This window comes from Melanerpes formicivorus, unplaced genomic scaffold (genome assembly GCF_026170545.1).
Source record: "Melanerpes formicivorus ecotype bairdi unplaced genomic scaffold, bMelFor1.0.p_v2 SCAF_72, whole genome shotgun sequence".
In the NCBI taxonomy this organism is placed as follows: Eukaryota; Metazoa; Chordata; class Aves; order Piciformes; family Picidae; genus Melanerpes; species Melanerpes formicivorus.
Genome location: NW_027142424.1, coordinates 1,970,916 through 1,986,988, shown reverse-complemented (window position 1 = coordinate 1,986,988; position 16,073 = coordinate 1,970,916). Strand labels below are relative to the sequence as shown.

Below are 16,073 nucleotides of genomic sequence, written 5' to 3'. Positions count from 1 at the left end.
AACGCCCGGACCTGCCGGCGCTGAGCTTCCCGCGTCGGGTGGAGATGATGATCAGAGTTCGGGCTTTCTTGTCAGATAAGGTGAAAACTGGCTTTTCTTGCTCTCCTTTCTTTCTTTTTAAACTCAGCACAACTGCAGTCGCTCCCTGCACTGAGCCAGAGCAATACTCACAGCATTAGCCTTGCTAATTAAGAGGTGAACACTAACTGCGCCATCGTTGATAATGTCACTAGCTGAGGACTAACGTGGAGACTGATGGCGAAGCGCTCCCCCCGGTGATGGAGGGATGATTCCAGTGGTGGAAGTGGTTTATCCCAGTGCTGGAGGCTTTTGAACCTGTGATGGAAGTGTTTTGGAGGCCTTTTATCCTGGTGGTGGACGATTTTTCCGCCATGGTGGAGGCTGCCTCCGTCAAGGGACAAAATTTTTGTCCTCATGACAGAGGCTTTTTATCATGGCGATGGAGGAATCTTTATGCCCTCATAGGAGCAATTTTATCCCGGTGATGAAGGCTTTATATCATGGTGATTGAACTGCTCCAACCCCTCTGCTAGGGGTGGAGACACCACCCAACCTGGTCTAGCGGGAAGTGCCCCTGCCCATGGCAGGAGGTGGGGGGAATTGGAACTAGATGATCTCTAAGGTCCCTTCCAAGTCAAACTATTCTATGACTCTATCCCAGTGATGCATTTTAGGCACAACTCTAGGGATTTATTTGGTTTTTTTTTTCCCTAACCCCTATATTTTTTTACCCCATTCCCCCACTGATAATACCCTACAGCAGAATTTGGCAGTATTTGAAGCTATGCAACAGCCTCTTGCAGGTGAGGAGGGGAGGGTGTCCCTTTGGAATGTGTCTCCTCTCCTGGAGGAAAAGCCTCTCCCAGCCCTGCAGAGGGACTGCACCCTCTGCACCCTGCAACGCGCCTTAGGTGGAGGAGGCTGATGGATCAGCATCTCCACAGCTGTAGTTACACACCCAACAGCCACTTGCACCTCTTCTGCTCCCCCCGCCCCCCCAGGAACACTGCTTGCTTGCACAGCGAGTTGCACGCCAAGCAAGACGTAGGCGCTGCCATAATTCCCACGGGAACAACTGTGCATCCCTGGGGCTCCATGGCCCTCATCCTCAGCGAGGACACCCGCACAGGCGCTGGAGCCGGCAGCACAGACGTGGCCCAACCTTTGCTGCCACTTCCAGGCTTGGTGGCATCGAGCCCTGGTGCCACTCTACCTGGGGCAGCTGGCGCAGCTGTGCCAGAGGAAGTGCTTCTTCGAGCTGCTGTTATTTTAGGAATGAGGAAGGGGCTGGAGCTGTTGCAACACAAGGGAGAGGATGTTCACAGCCTTCAACTTCCAGATTTCTCAGCACAGGCCATGCTGCACTCCCCAGGACTACTGGATGCAAAACTCCCCTTGAAATTTCATTACAAGAAAGCTTTTATGGTTCTTTTCCTTGAAATTGCTGTATTGGTGGGAGCCCTCTGGAGCATGAACATGGAGGAATTCATTTTAAAGCAAGCAAACAAAAAAAGCCTGGTTGGGGTTGAGTGAGGGAGTTTGGTGAAAATCCAGCCTCCAGGCAGGGCTTTGCTGTTAAGCCAGTGCGTGTGAGCCTAGCTGGCAGCAAAGCCTGAGGAGCTAAGCTCAGCTCAAGGTCAGAAATTGAAGGGCAAGATCATGGTGCTGTTGTGCTGGGCTGGGCCAGGAAGGGCAGATGTAGCTCAGGCAGGAGCCAAGATCAGGCAGGGCCAAAATAACCAGAGCCAAAGGCAGGCCAGGGAGCAGCTGTGAGAGCAAATCTGGTTTTATTAGTAGTCAGAGGATGAGGGCTGGGAGAAACTGGATACTATCGACTTGAGAAACCGCTTTCGATTTGCATTTTGTGCCTCCTCAGCTCTTGCCCCAGCCTCTCCTGGCTGGCTTTGTGCATTCAGAGCAGGCAAAGTCGGTTTTTTTTTTCTCCCTTTCCCCTCTTTAAAATGACTTTAAAATGCTGGGCCGGGGGGGGGGGGGGGGGGGGCATGGGGAGCAATCCTGTATTTCAGCAGGGAGCAGTGTTTCCCAGCACTGGGCACACACCATCACACACTCACTCTTGAAACTGGAGCATTAAGAGCAAATTGCAGTGGCTGGTCACACCTCCAGCACGGCTGGAGGAACAAAGCCAGCCCTGTCCTCGGCTGGAACTCCTGGGCTGTATCCACATCCCCTTTCCCTCCCTGGAGCAGCACAAAGGCTGCAGCGAGCGGCAGGAGCCTACAGCCAGGGCTGGCTTGTGCCAGACAAGTCAGCTCCCTCTTCTGCTAATAAATCACTCCCCACAGTCTTGCATTTATAGGGACGAAGAGGGGAAGGGGATGAAGCACAGCACGAGCTGTCAGCTCCTTTACCTGCTGGGGTGCGTGGTTCCCAGGGCTCACACATCTCAGGAAACACTTTTCACATGCTAAATCCTGCTCGCAACGAGCTGACTTTAGTCCTGCTGAGCTCCAAGCAGCCCCCCAAAAAAAGATGAGGTGGTCTCGCCTGAATCACCCCTACGCTCAGAGCATCTGCAAGGAAGAAGGGGCTGGGAAAAGGGATGGCTGTTCCCAGCTGGCCCAGCTCCTGTCAGCGAGCTCAGATGCTGCTGGGATGGGTTGTTTTGGCATGTTGGGGCTTATTGTTGGAGCGCCAACAACTCGACACGCACACGCATGTGGTTATTTTTCACCTGCAGTTTAATTGTGAGGGGTTCCTCTGGAAATTGCTGTGCTTGATTAGGAAAATAGACCTTGGGTTCATTATCTCCCCGTCAGCCGCTTCCCCTGTGCAAACAATCTCCTGTTCCCCCCAGCAGCAAGCAAAAAAAGTCACTCTGATTATTTAATAGAATTATTTCCATCTCAATTCTCACTGACAAGACAGCCAAGGGCTTCCCAGCCACCCAGCTCCACCATCTCTCCACCTCAGTCCTCTGCTCTGCTGCAGCTTGGACCCGCTGTGGTCCCAGCCTCAGCTGCACCAGGACCCGAGGGGTTTGGGGGCCACTTCCCCAGCTCCTGGAGGGCTGAGGAATTCTGTTTCTCCAAGAAACCCTCTGGCTTGTGACACAGGTCAGAGCCTGAGTCACAGCCCTGCCTTTGCTCCTGCCAGCACACAGCTATCCAGCGCCTGTGGTACCACAGCCATGGGCAAAAAGCATGAAACCATTCCATGGAATACAAGCAACTTGAAGGAATTTTTATAGTCTTCTAGCAAGTTGGGAGAAAAGCCTAGGACTTAGCAGGGCTTTTGGTGGGATTTCTGAAGTATTAACATTGAGTTTGGGGAGGAAGGAAGCCAAGGGCAGAGCCCCCACATCTGTGCTTCAGAGGAGAAAGAGCATTTCCTAGAGCTGAAATAAAGTCAGGTGTGACCAGGGGCTTGTGCCTTGGCCTCGGAGATGTGTGTGTGAAACACCAGTTTGGATCCAACACAACAAAGCCATAACCAGCAGTGACTCTTGGTGCCTTTGCCCGATGACTGCTCATGCAGCCCCCCCAGCCCTGAGGAGAGGCCCATTTCAGTGACTCAGGACAGCTGGGTTTTGCAATAAAGGTGAAAATCAGGCAGTGCCTTCACTGTGACAGCAGGGAGCTGGCTTAGTGCATAATCCAAGACTTAGGTCCAACCAGAACTTTTCCCCATCTCCATCTTACACTTCACTTGGTGTTTGCTGACAAACCCTCCTAAGAGTGCCTTGTGCATGTCCCTGTGGGTGACAGGTTCCAGAGAAGTTCAGGCAGGATGCATTAGTCAATCTCTTCATCCTTCCCACATCCCAGCTCTCAGAAATGGCACCAGCACTCCACAGCAGGTTACCAAACACTGACACCACCGTTGCCTCAATGATGGCTTTGGCACGAAAACTATTTTGGGGCAAAGCTTTCAGGAAGAAGTCCAGGGGTGAGGCCGAAGCTTCTCATTTCTTGCAGCCTCCAGGCCACAGAACACTGCTGTCATCCAACCACTGCAGTTTTACTCTAACAAGTAAATAAAGCCTTGAAATCTTGACTAACAGGTTTGAGCATTCCAAATTTTAAGCTTGTTTGATGCCAGCAGACCCAACCTTCACCAGCATCCACCGGAGGTGGGGAGGCGACTGCGCATTCTCTAACTCAGCCTTTAGCAGGATGATTGAAGCCAACAGTTTGTTGGATGAAAAGTGTTAACTGATCTGAACATTCTACTTTTCACCTACACAGAATTATCCTTCTTGTAGAGTAGTTGGTTGGTTTTTTTTCTATGTATTGTTTCTGTATGTACTGTACAAGTAACTTATTCTTGAATAATGCAATTTTACCATAATATTAAAAACAAATCTGCTCTTAATAAACTGTTTTCAGAACTTGTTTCTTGCTTTTAGTCTTTAATCCGATTCTCTGTAGGTGCCTGGATACTACTTTAGCAGATATTGGATGCTAAAAGACAGAAACTCTGCCTTAGAAATGAAAAGCAAGCTGTGGGTAAGCTGTTCCTTCCTGGACACATTCAATGAGCCCTGCCCCAAGCCACCAAGACATCCGTGCTGGTCTCATGCCCCCTGCTGCCCACCTCAACAGGAATGGGTGATACTTTACTAGGCTGCTGACCTAGGAGGATTGAGACAAAAGTTTAAGTGCTGTTTATGTTCCCCTGTGGATTTTTCACCAAGCCATGATGTGATGTGCTGTCCATGAAAGCTTGTCCAGTCTGCTTGCACTGCCTCTGAAGTGCCACCATGCTGTAACCCAGTTCGAGCATCACCTTCAATTAGAACTGTGTTATAACCCAGTTTAACCAGGATCACCTCTGGGCTAGAACTAGAACCCAGTTTAACCAGTATCATACTTTGGTTGGCCATCATAAGATGCCTGCACTGTACAGAACAGTTAGGAAGAGTACAACACAGCAGCAACTGGCCTGTGCATAACGAAAGCAGGTGGTAGCGACTGCTTTCTCCTCTCCTCCTTACAGTACTTTTGCTATCGAATCCTTACTCTGATTTCTTCCTTTCCTTCTGCAGCATCACCAAGTCCTGTTATGGTTTTATCATCTTAAGACTCAAGGCCCAGTCATAGAATCATGGAATTGTTTTGGTTGGATCAGACATGTAAGATCAAGTCCAACCATTAACTCAGCACTGCCAGGCCAGGTCATCACTAAACTGTGTCCCTCAGCACTACATCTCTGTGTCTTTCAATCAGCTCCAAGGAAGGGGATTCAACCACCTCCCTGGGGAGCCAGTTCCAGGGTTTAAGAATCCTTTCAGTGCAGAATTTTCTTCCAATATCCAACCAAAACCTTCCCTGGTGCAAGGTGAGGCCGTTTTTTCTTGTCCTGTTACTTGGGAGACCAAACCCACCCAGCTCCAACCTCCTTCCAGGGGAGTCAAAGAGCCAGATCATCTCCCCTCAGCCTCCTTTTCTCCAAGCCAAGCAGCCTCAGTTCCCTCAGCTGCTCCTCACAATATTTGTCCTCCAGCCCCTTCCTCAGTTTACATTACCCTCCTCTGGGCAACGGACCTGCCTCCAGGTCCTCAACATCCTTCTTGCAGCGAGGTCCCCAACACGGAGCCCACCGCGAGTTGCGACATCTTCTACGCCAGAGCAGCGCAGGGGCCGAGGAATTAAGGAACTGAAGAAATGCTTCAAAAAACCCTCGAAACAAACTCCTGCTCTCGAAACCTTCCACTGCTTTTTTGCCAAAGCCCTGCAAGTCGAAGCTGACACAAGTTGGGTTTTGTGGAGGTGGAGAGGGGTGGAAGGGGCAGGGCGGGGGGTGTGTGTGTGGGTGGGGGTGGCAAACACACACGACACGGTAGCAGCACAGGACAAAGACACAGAGCAAAAGCTTACCTGGGCGATAAAGGAAAAGCTTCTTGCTGCCGTCTAGGGTGGCAAGCTGGAGAACACAGTAAAGTGAGACACGGGGTAAAACAAGACGCAGACACCGAGTGGGGTTCAGTTTTTAAAACTTTTTTTTTTTATTTTATTTTATTTTTTTTTTTGTATTTTTTTTTTTTTAAGTTTTTATTTTATATTATCTACAAAGTAAAAGTTTGGTTTTTTTTTTTGTCAGGTTTTTTTTTTGTGTGTGTGTGTGGGTGGGTTTTTTTTTGTTGGGGGTTTTTTCCTTAACTTAAAAGTCACATCATCACTGTCTCATCAAACGTGATTTATAAATAATAATTCATCAGTTTGACGATTAGAATGTTTGCTCTTTTTTTTTTTTCCTCTTTTTTTTATCCTTTTTTCCTCTTTTTTTATCCTTTTTTCCTCTTTTTTTATCCTTTTTTCCTCTTTTTTTTTTATCCTTTTTTCCTCTTTTTTTTTTTCTCTCCTTTTTTGTTGTTTTTTTTGTTGTTTTGTTTTGTTTCTTTTTTTTGTGTCGTTTTTGTGTTTCTTTCTTTCTTTCTTTCTTTTCTTTTTTTTTTGGACTGAACCTGTTTCAAGTTTAGTTTAGAAGTAAAAGGGATCGCTCCGAGTCTTGATTTTTTTTTTGTTTTGTTTTGTGTCGGGTTGGGTTGGTTTTAGTGAACAATAGCAGCAAGAATCGCTCTTGTTACTTCTTTTCGCTAGCTGAGGAGTTCGTAACTTTGAAGGGTCATTAAAAAATAAATAACTTCCAGTTTGTTTTGTTTGTTTTGTTTTGTTTTTCAGCAAGCAGAGTTGGGGGGGGCACTTGCAGGACTCAAAAAAACAGATACAGTGCATGGAATTATGGAACAGCCCACAAGTTCCTAAACGCCTCTACTCAGTCCGAATCTCTCCCACTGCAAGATGAACTGTTAGCATTCCTAGTGGATGTTACAAGAAAGAACCAAAAAAAATCAATTTTGTGTGTTTTTTTTTTCCTCTTTCCTCTGTTTGGCTTTTTTTTTTGCTTTTTTGTTTTGGTTTTTTTTTTTTTAAACAAAATAAAATGAGATTCTAGAGTTTTCTGTGCTTCCAGTTGGCAGAAGCAGTAGAAGGAGGGTATTTGGCCTACAAAAGGTATCCAGCCTTTCAGTTATTCCAGATGAGCCTTACAACTGCTGTTGGTGGTGGGCTTGTACTGTAAAAAAAAAGTTCAAATGTAAATAATAGATTGGCAAGCCACACAACAGTTTGCTAGTAAAGTGGTCACAGGACAACTACTGAGCTCAACTTTTGCTTTATTCTTTTATTTTTCTTTCTTTTTTTTTCTTTTCTTTAATTTCTCTCTTTTTCTTTTTTTTTTTTTTGAGAACAAAACAAAACCCTGCACATCAAGATGTCCTCTGGATGTCTTTTTTTTTCTTTTCTTTTCTTTTCACTGTACCTAAAAGCCTCAGAAAGCAGCCTGGTTCTGCTCACACATTCCCCACCCCCACCCCCCCCCCCCAAGAAACACGCTCAGGTAACTACACATCACTACGAGAGTTTTGAGAGGCTGTTTTGGAAATGAATTAATAACAACACCCGGGTAAGGTTAAAAGTTAAAGCAGCAAGCAGTCATACACAGCACCACCTTCTCCCCCCAAAAAGTAAAGCTGCAGAATGTTACTCTGGATTAAAGATTAGACTCCAGCTGTCAGGAAGTCTAACAGCCCTACCCCCACGCAACATTTTTCATTCCTATCCTCAAGACCCAGCACTTTTCAATTGAATACCACCCCCACCCCACCCCACCCCCCCGCCCCCAGCTTGTTATAAACAGGCTACACACAGTCCATCCCCCATGGCAAAACCACGGCAAAACCTGGAAGAACACAGTCCCACAGCATCCACATCGTTATCCACTTCTCTACTTTGGCTAGAGAGAAGCAAAACTTTTGCTAAATTAGCTCAACCTTGTACAATTAGCTCAACCTTGTACAATTAGCTCAACCTTGTCTGCTTATCTAGGCCCAGCACATTTGAGCTGGCAAAAGTAGAAATGCAAAATGCAGGAACGCTCTGCCTTCAGCAGTCTGCCGCTCTACAAGGACATCATCAGCTGGTTTGGGTTTTGGTTAATTTTGTTTTCTTTCTTTATTTCATTTTTCTTTTTTTTTTTCTTTTTTTTTTTTTTTTTTTCTTTTCTCTCCCCAAATCTGGTTCATAATAACTCTCCTCACTCCCACGACCTGGCTCAGTTACGGTGCAGGTCTCCCGGGCACACACTCCTCACCTGAAGGGTGCGTCATATAGGGGAAATGTGTTGTTGTCGAGACTGGAATGGGCTGTAGTGCACTTTGAGCGATGGCGGCTTGGGGACCACCAGGTGGCTGTGTCGTCATTAGCATCATTGGAGCATGGGCAGTTGGGTGAGAAGGAACCATTCCTGACTGTACATGAGCCTGAAACAAAGAGCTCTTTAGTATAATGGTCACAAGGAGGCATCACTCCTGGCCACATGACTGTCAAAAGTTTTCTCCAGCTGTACCAGTAAATCCAGAGATTTACTCCATTTTAACTAGATTAGCTATAGGGATTAAGTCAGAGATCTTAACACAAAAATAACTGGGGGGGGGAGGAATAAAAGAACAACAACAACCAAAAAAAAACCCAACCCACAAAAACATAACAAAAAGGGGGAAGAAAAAAAAAAGGGAGGGCAGGGGAGGAAAAAAAAAAGGGCTCAAATCCTTACTGCTGGCTCTGAGTCACATTCTCAATTGCAACCATTTGGATGGTGAGTGCTGGGAGAAACTGCCAGCATTAAACAGTGGGATATTTAAACAAAAACCCCCAAAACCCTCAACACATCTTCAAAACATCATTGTATGACCTAGATCAAAGTACTCCCCATGCAGAGAAGGTACTGGATGCAGGTAGGACCTTCACAGGCACTGGGAGCCCAGTGTCCCTTCCCTCGGCTGCTCCTTACACAACTCCACGTTGGTTCATGGCTCCCTACCCTAGAAACCGCTCCCCCCCGGTGACCTATGCCCACATTCTGGTTCATCTGAGCAGTCATTGCAAGATGAGTGATTTCATCCCTTTACACTGTTAGGTCAGCTTTGTTCTGTTTCCAGTTAAGCTCATCACAGTCAAGGGCCTTGTGTAATCTAAGCAATCATAGTTAAGTCTCAGCGGAAAAAGGAGATTAATCTTCAGGATGGCTGATCACCTTCTGGCAAACAAGTTCAGTAACTTGTTAGTTGGCTTCATTAGCTCAGAGTGGTTCGTGACTCTAGAGACCATCTTTTTTTTTTTGGTATAATAAGCTAGGAAACACTAGATTCTTAAAAGCACAACACATTAAAGAACTCTTTGAGCTCTCAGCAGGTTTCTCTTGGACAAAAAAAAAAATCAAAAGCATTTGTAGCTAAGGTTTGCTTTGTCCTTCTACCAGATCCCAGTGACAAGAGCACTACAGTGCAGTAACTGCAGCCTCACAAAAGTTTCACATGCCAGTAAAGACAGATAGCAGGTAGTGGCTATAATTTTATTTCTTAAAGACAAAAGGGTTACTTGACTCATCACAGACATTCCTCAAACTCTTTATCAGACTTCCACTGTATTAGTAGCACTCAAGAAGCCTTTGAAGGCAGGAACTGCAATTCAAATCTCACTCTTGCTCTAAAAAAGGCTTAGAAGATAAGGCTGTGAAACAGAAATACCTTTCAGGATCAGCACCATTTTTACTTTGACAAACATGCTATTACAGCAGCCATCACCATAAAGCAGCTGTACTCAACACACACATGGGGTAAAATGTTCTGCTGTGGCTCAAATGCTTCACAAACTGACAGCTGGCAGTACTCTGTCGTGAATTTTAAAGTACTGTTTCTCAAGTGAGATCTCTAACAGCTCAAGATTCATCTGATAACCTAAAGGGAAATTCATCTGATCCCCTGTGTTAGCCTAACTGAGATTCCTACTACTGCATGGCATTTCAGAATGGTATTCACAAGTTGGAAATGAGGCTGCTAAGAAACTATTAAACCCCAGCGATTAGTTTCCCCACAGTGGAATAATCACACACATTTCAAATGTCTTTACAGAACTGTAGTTATTCCTTCATTAGAGACTTTTGAGGGAACTACTTCATTTTGAAACATCAGTTAGTCTGGTGTAAGTATTGTGGATTATAGATGGAGTTTTAATCCTAAAAACATTACCAGAGAGGAGACTGTGGAAGTCAAAACTCAAGGGTGAGGCAGCTTTGCCTGTGATTGGTAAAGAATCCTGACTGAATGGTCAGTTCTGACTCACACTTGCATCTGATTTGCTTTAGAGAGGTTTGCTTAAGTGCTTGGCACACAGAAAGGCAGCAATGGTCACATCCTACAGTGTGTACAGCACAGTTCAGGTATGGTTTTACCTTTAAGCTGACCTCAGAACGAATATGTTTTGTGTTTCAAGGGATGGCACTGAATGTGCCACTAAGCCAGGAGCTTGCAGCAAGACCCTTCTGAAGGGCTGCATGCAAGGCACCTTGAGAAGCTCTACAACCTGGGCATTCACACCAGCGCCACCACACCAGAGCAAAGATCTTGATCCTGGCAGAAACCAGAACGTGGGAGGACATGGCAAGATGCCACAGTAGTAGTCAGGTTTGGACATCCTCTCCTTATCCTCCCAGAGTAGAAAAGCAGAGAAATTAAAAGCCTAAGAGAATTAAAAAGCTAAAAAACCTCAACATCAGTAAAACAGCTCCTAAATACCTATGAACTCATTGGCTTAACTGACTGTCCCAGGGACCAAAGCAAAGATTTTCATCAGAATTCTGCAAGGGATTGGACACCTAATTAGACTAACCTCCCTAATTAGTTAGTCACGATATCCCAAACTATTGTTAACCTGTATGAGAAGGAGTAAGCCAGACACCAACTACTTGGTCTGAAGAAGAAATTGTGCAGGCAAATTACTGATTAACTTGGCTCCTTGACAAAGAACACTAAATCCAGGAGTTTAGTAAACGTCAGGAAATCTTTGTAACACTGCTTTAAGCAGAGCTCTTTATTAATCAATCATGTGCTTCCCTTCCCAAAATCCTTGGGTTTTTTTTTTCTTCAGTGAGTTGACCACAAGAGAGCAGTTAAGAAAAGTGAGTTTATGGTCCTGAAGCAAGGACTGGTAAGTTGCCCAATAATCACAGGGGATCTTCTGCATAAGCAGATTGTTTGGAAGCGCACAGACACACACACACAGAGGTTTTCCTTTCAGCAAGGGTTGTCTTGCAGTCATCTGCACTGCATCTCACCTATCTCCCACTGCAGTGTCCTGCTGCTCCCTAGCAATCCTGTGTCATACCCTTTACTGGATGTATACATTTGACTACAATGCAGAGCCTACAACTGCCACCAAAAGCAGCAGTTCAGCCCTCCTCCTCCACTCGGCTCTCACCTCCAACCTTTCTGTATGTCAGCTCTTCCTGTGATCATGCAGTGAACCTGAGTAGTGAACTGATTTGACTGAGAAAATAGCCTAAAATGGGGGTAGGGGAGGCAAACTTCAGCTGAATCATGTCCCCAGTCTGGTTTGCTGCATGGCCCAACAGTTCTGTGAGAGGAATGGTGGGGCAAGACAAGGATGGGAGCCGGGAACTGGGAAGAGAGCTCAATTTCTTTCAGTAGCAGTGCCAGGTTAAGATGGTCTTCATTAAACTACAGTTGTAGATGCACTGGGTGTTGGAAGCTGAGGTCCAAATATCTTGTAAAATTCTAAATAAAGGCAATGTACAGACAGAAACCTAAATAACACAACAGGTAGTCTGTGCTGAGAGGTGACAGAATGGAAATCACTTCAGCAGGCCCGACTGTCCTAACTTTTGTGGCATTAAGACATTTAGTCTTGAAGGTTGTTAAACTGTGTTTACCTGGGGGACATGGGCCATGTGTGGCGGATTGGTATATGCAGGTTGAACATGGGAGGGATGAATGGTGAAGACTGTTTGTTGTGCTGTAGGAAAACTATTTTGTGGAGACTGCGTGTTGGAGCCTGGCGTCATGGAAGGTGGGGTTGGAGCTAGACCTGCGTGGTAAATTGCCGACTGCTGCTGTGGGTTTGCCAGGTGGAGTGCCTGAGCAGCCTGGTGCTGATGATGCTGCAAGAAAAAAGAGAGAGAGAGGATCATTTAGGTGTGGTCTAGAAGAACAAAACATTTACTCTGCAAACTGGCATGAAACAGGTTTGCCAACTGCTCTCAATAGTGATTCTTTACATGGCAAACCTAAAGATCTAAGGTCAGGAGGAAACTAAATTCAATTCCACCAAGCTCATTTCCTCCTTGAACTATGAAGTCGTGTGAGCAGGAGTCTGGAAAATAGAACCTGGACTGCCAAGGAAAACCAGGGAGAATATGCAACCATGGAGCCAGAGCCAGACTTACTTCCCAGTTGTGCTTGGCACCCCAGAGCTATTACCAATAAGTAACTAAGGCTTGCAGTACTATCACAAGGCCGATTTTGTTTTCAGCTGCATGACTAAATGCAATCAGATGCTTCTCAGCATTTATCTGTTGTTTCCAGTTGTAATTTCGCTCGTATTAAAGCTCTGACAAAATTAAGATCCTTCCTTAACTGTAATAGAGAAACAAGTTATACCTTATCCCTTGAGAGGAAGGAGAAATGAGTGGTTGGACTCTGATGTTGGTCCTTACTAAGGACAAGGAACTGCCACAAGGTTCCTTGCTAACTTGTCATGAGCCTACCACTATTGAGTCCTAGCCACTACAAGGAGACAAAAATTACACGATATAGCTCTCCTTCCTTCCAGAAAACAAAAGGGAATCTAGACAAGTCTTGCACGATGTGTGTCACATGCAACTCATTTGGGCAACTGCTCCATCCTAACATCGTTCTTTACAAAGAAACCAATACCAAGAACCAGACAGATGCAACATCTTCAGCACAGCTCGTTCTAGACAGACATTCGCTCGATTGAGTTCTGTTACCTGCACGGGGCTAGGAGCAGGGTGGCTTCCAGCATGTTGGCTTTGCTGCTGGCCAGTTGGTGTGGCAGAAGGCTGAGGATGCGGAGGATGCGGATGCAGGGTAGCATTAGGGTGGGCATACTGCTGAGCAAGTGAGCCAGTGGAAACTAGGATGAAAAAGAGGAGTATTTAACAACGGATACACAACATGCACCTCATCAAGTCACCGTCTGCACTTGGAGATTTCACTCTCTCTCTCAACATACTGCAAATATATTCCCTCCCCCATCTAAAATCAAAAGTATTTATCTTGCAAATAGCCAAGTATCTTACCTTGCTTTTGTGTAGTTTGGTTTTGCAGGGAAGTCTATAAATAACCATAATTAGACAGTTCATCTTCCCTAGTTTGACAATGCAACAGCTACCACATAGAAAAAAAGCAGCATTTCATCTTTTGGTTTGTCAAACAGACCAGTTTAAAATACCAATTTTTTTAATGATTTTTTTTTTTTCCCCCATTTTCAGACAATTTAGTTTTTTTTCCTGAAATAGACTTTTTTTCAAAGGTGTTACAAGCCATTTTTATTTCCACCATCCAAAAAAATGCTTTGGCCTTATACCTGGCTAACCTCACCATGCTACTCTTCTGGAGATTGCTCACAGTCCAGTCAGTGTAAAGTATATTCACTTAAGAGCTACAGGTACATACAGTACACACCTGTAACAGTTGAGGTAACTGAGGCTGCTTGAGCATCAAATTTTGCTGAAGCCACTATCTTGTACTAAAATAGCCTCGTCTTGCCTCTCCCCTCAAAGCCAATTGCAATCTGTTCTGGATCACCACCGTTCTGTGAGCTTCTCAACGCTGCTGTGAACTTTTTAATTCCTTCAAACAGTAGCAAATAAGGTAAGAAATTCCAAAAAAGGTAAAAAAAACCCAACTTCACAGCAGAAAGCTTCCACACCAGTGAAACCACATCTGTTGCTACAGCCATACCAGTCTCCAACAACAAACTAATGTCAACAAGTCCCCTCTTGAGAAGTCCTGCTCTGTTCCGTGCCACACTAATTGTTGGGGTTTTTAACTTCTGAGGGCAACTAAGAAAAGCCTCAACAACAGAATGTCTTCCTTTAAACACAAAGCATGCAATGGGAAAGCAAGACCCCATGAAAATGAAAATGCTTTGCTTATTCCCCTCTATGGCTTGTAGATCTTGTGCAACGACCAGTCCAGTTCATAACCGCACTCCCTGCACATGACAACGCATGCTGCTCTCTTCAGCCTTACAGCTTGTCAAGATCAAGGCTGGTTTTGCTGACAACAGTGACAAAACAAGTCAAAGCAAACTATCAACCTGTTCCTGAATAGTCCCTGCAACTGCTCCCTATTTGTTTTGGTACCTTTTTGTTGCTCTGATTGCAGTTAATTACTGCTTACTGTCGGGTTACAGCTTTGTTCATGGGGTTTGTATTACATGGGAACTCAGTGGCTGATGTGTCTCAGCACACCTTTAGAACTGATGGGTTTTCTGGAAGTGTTTTCCTGCTCTGCTGAAGAAACCAGAAAAGTAGGGCACAGGTGCACACTTCAAGTGCAATCCCCACAGATTCACAGCTAGTGAGGTGTGCTACCCCATTTCTGCAAGTAGCTGCTGCAGCTTGGGAGGAGTTTCAATGTGTTGGGCTCCAAGTCCATGAACACACAGAACTGCCCGAGGGTGTACGAAGGATGAGAGACAAGATGGGTGGAGAAAATGGACAGAAACATAGCTGCATCTGAAAGCACAATAGTATTCAGCAAAAGCAAGACTCCAAAAGACAGAAACTCTACTGTGCTCTACTAAGCAGCCCTGACACACTACCACCCTGTGCAAATACTTGTTTTCCTCCAGTGTGGCTTGCTGTAAAGCTTACAGATGTTAGTTGTAACATTTAAACTCCCATGAATCCGGTCAGTATATTCTTGCCTACTTGAGATTTGTCTCCCCTGTACAGGTCACTATGGGGGGCTCTTTGGAAAATAACTGCTCACCACATTTAACTTAATCCCACCCTGCTGTCTTGAAAGCTCAGATAAATCTTCGCTGAGCAAACAGTCCAGCAGTGATGTGCACCACAGTTTCAGGCTGTTAACGCAGATGAACTTCATATAGATCTGCAACCCTGAGTCCTTGCAGTTTGAGTTGATCCTAATATGCCTGAGCATGCAAGTGTCTTTGATGTGGAGCACAGAAGCGTGTGGAGCACTATGAGCATTTCTGATTGAGAGGGGGGGTGAAAACACCTCAGTATTTTCTCTGCCCACTGGCAAAACTAGCAGTATCTCCACCCACAGCACTTTATCTTTTCAAATGCAAGGAAAAAACTTCTTTTTTTCCCCCCATATCACTACTAAAATTTATTTTGCAGCAGCATCACCCCACCAGGCTCCTGTTTGAGACTTTCAAACATTGCTACATGGAACTCATCAATGGAAATACTGATCATTTTCACAATATGCATTTTACTGCTTTCTGCAGCAGGGAAATTTCTCAAGCTCATTATTATACACACTCTGAAGAAGACCAGAAGTAGTTATCTCTGTCAAAGTAATAGAAATAAATGCATAGAGGGATTGACTTGCTTGCCAAAGGGCATGCTCCCAGAAATCTTCCTCAGCTCTCATCCCACTGCCTCAGCCACAGAGCTGGCATGCCTGACTACAAATTAACTTCGACTCCATTCCAGAGGTTTTAAAACATATATGAAAATTAATTCCAAGTTGTAAGATAGTCAAGGCTTCCCACATCCTGCCACATCATTTGTTAAGAGGCCCCAAAATAATGTGGTACTCCTTTAAACCATTTGTGCAATTCAGCTTTCATTCTTTATAGCCAAGAGAATAATAAACCAAATTATTCTGAAGCAGAACTGTCATACAATAAGACTTCACAATGGACTTCTCTCTTTAGAAATCAGTTAAACTGAAGAACAGTGCCCTAAAGAACAGAGACAGAAGCAGGGGGGGGAGGATTTTTTATCACAGTAGCAGCTCTACCATAACCTTCTAATATCTTTTATCCACAGCTTTGCATTTAAACTACCAGATGTTTTATAGCAAAATACTTTTCTTTGCCTAGCTTCTCCTCTCCCCCATTTTAACAACTTACCCTCATAAGCTCTGCAAATTTGGTTAAAACTAGTTCAGATGCTGCTGCAAATTATGTTTTAATAGTAATATTGTAAGTGCCTTTCAGAAAAAAAAA

At 45.0% G+C, this 16,073-nt stretch overlaps 1 protein-coding gene across 8 annotated transcripts in view; it reads right to left on the bottom strand.

Annotated features, from left to right (window-relative positions):
- Positions 1-6,638: 6,638 nt before the first annotated feature.
- ATXN2 (ataxin 2) overlaps positions 6,639-16,073 on the bottom strand; it is a 54,255-nt gene continuing 44,820 nt past the window's right edge. For 6 of the 8 annotated variants that reach the window (XM_068163390.1, XM_068163386.1, XM_068163388.1 and 3 more), the window contains 3 exons: positions 12,850-12,995; positions 11,773-12,000; positions 8,006-8,305 (listed from right to left, as the gene is read on the bottom strand). In XM_068163390.1, coding sequence (XP_068019491.1) covers positions 8,102-8,305; positions 11,773-12,000; positions 12,850-12,995 — 578 coding nt within the window. In that variant the 3' untranslated portion in view covers positions 8,006-8,101. Of the gene's footprint in view, positions 7,060-8,005; positions 8,306-11,772; positions 12,001-12,849; positions 12,996-16,073 lie in introns of those variants that run through there. The other 2 variants (XM_068163387.1, XM_068163389.1) reach the window with 1 other exon arrangement.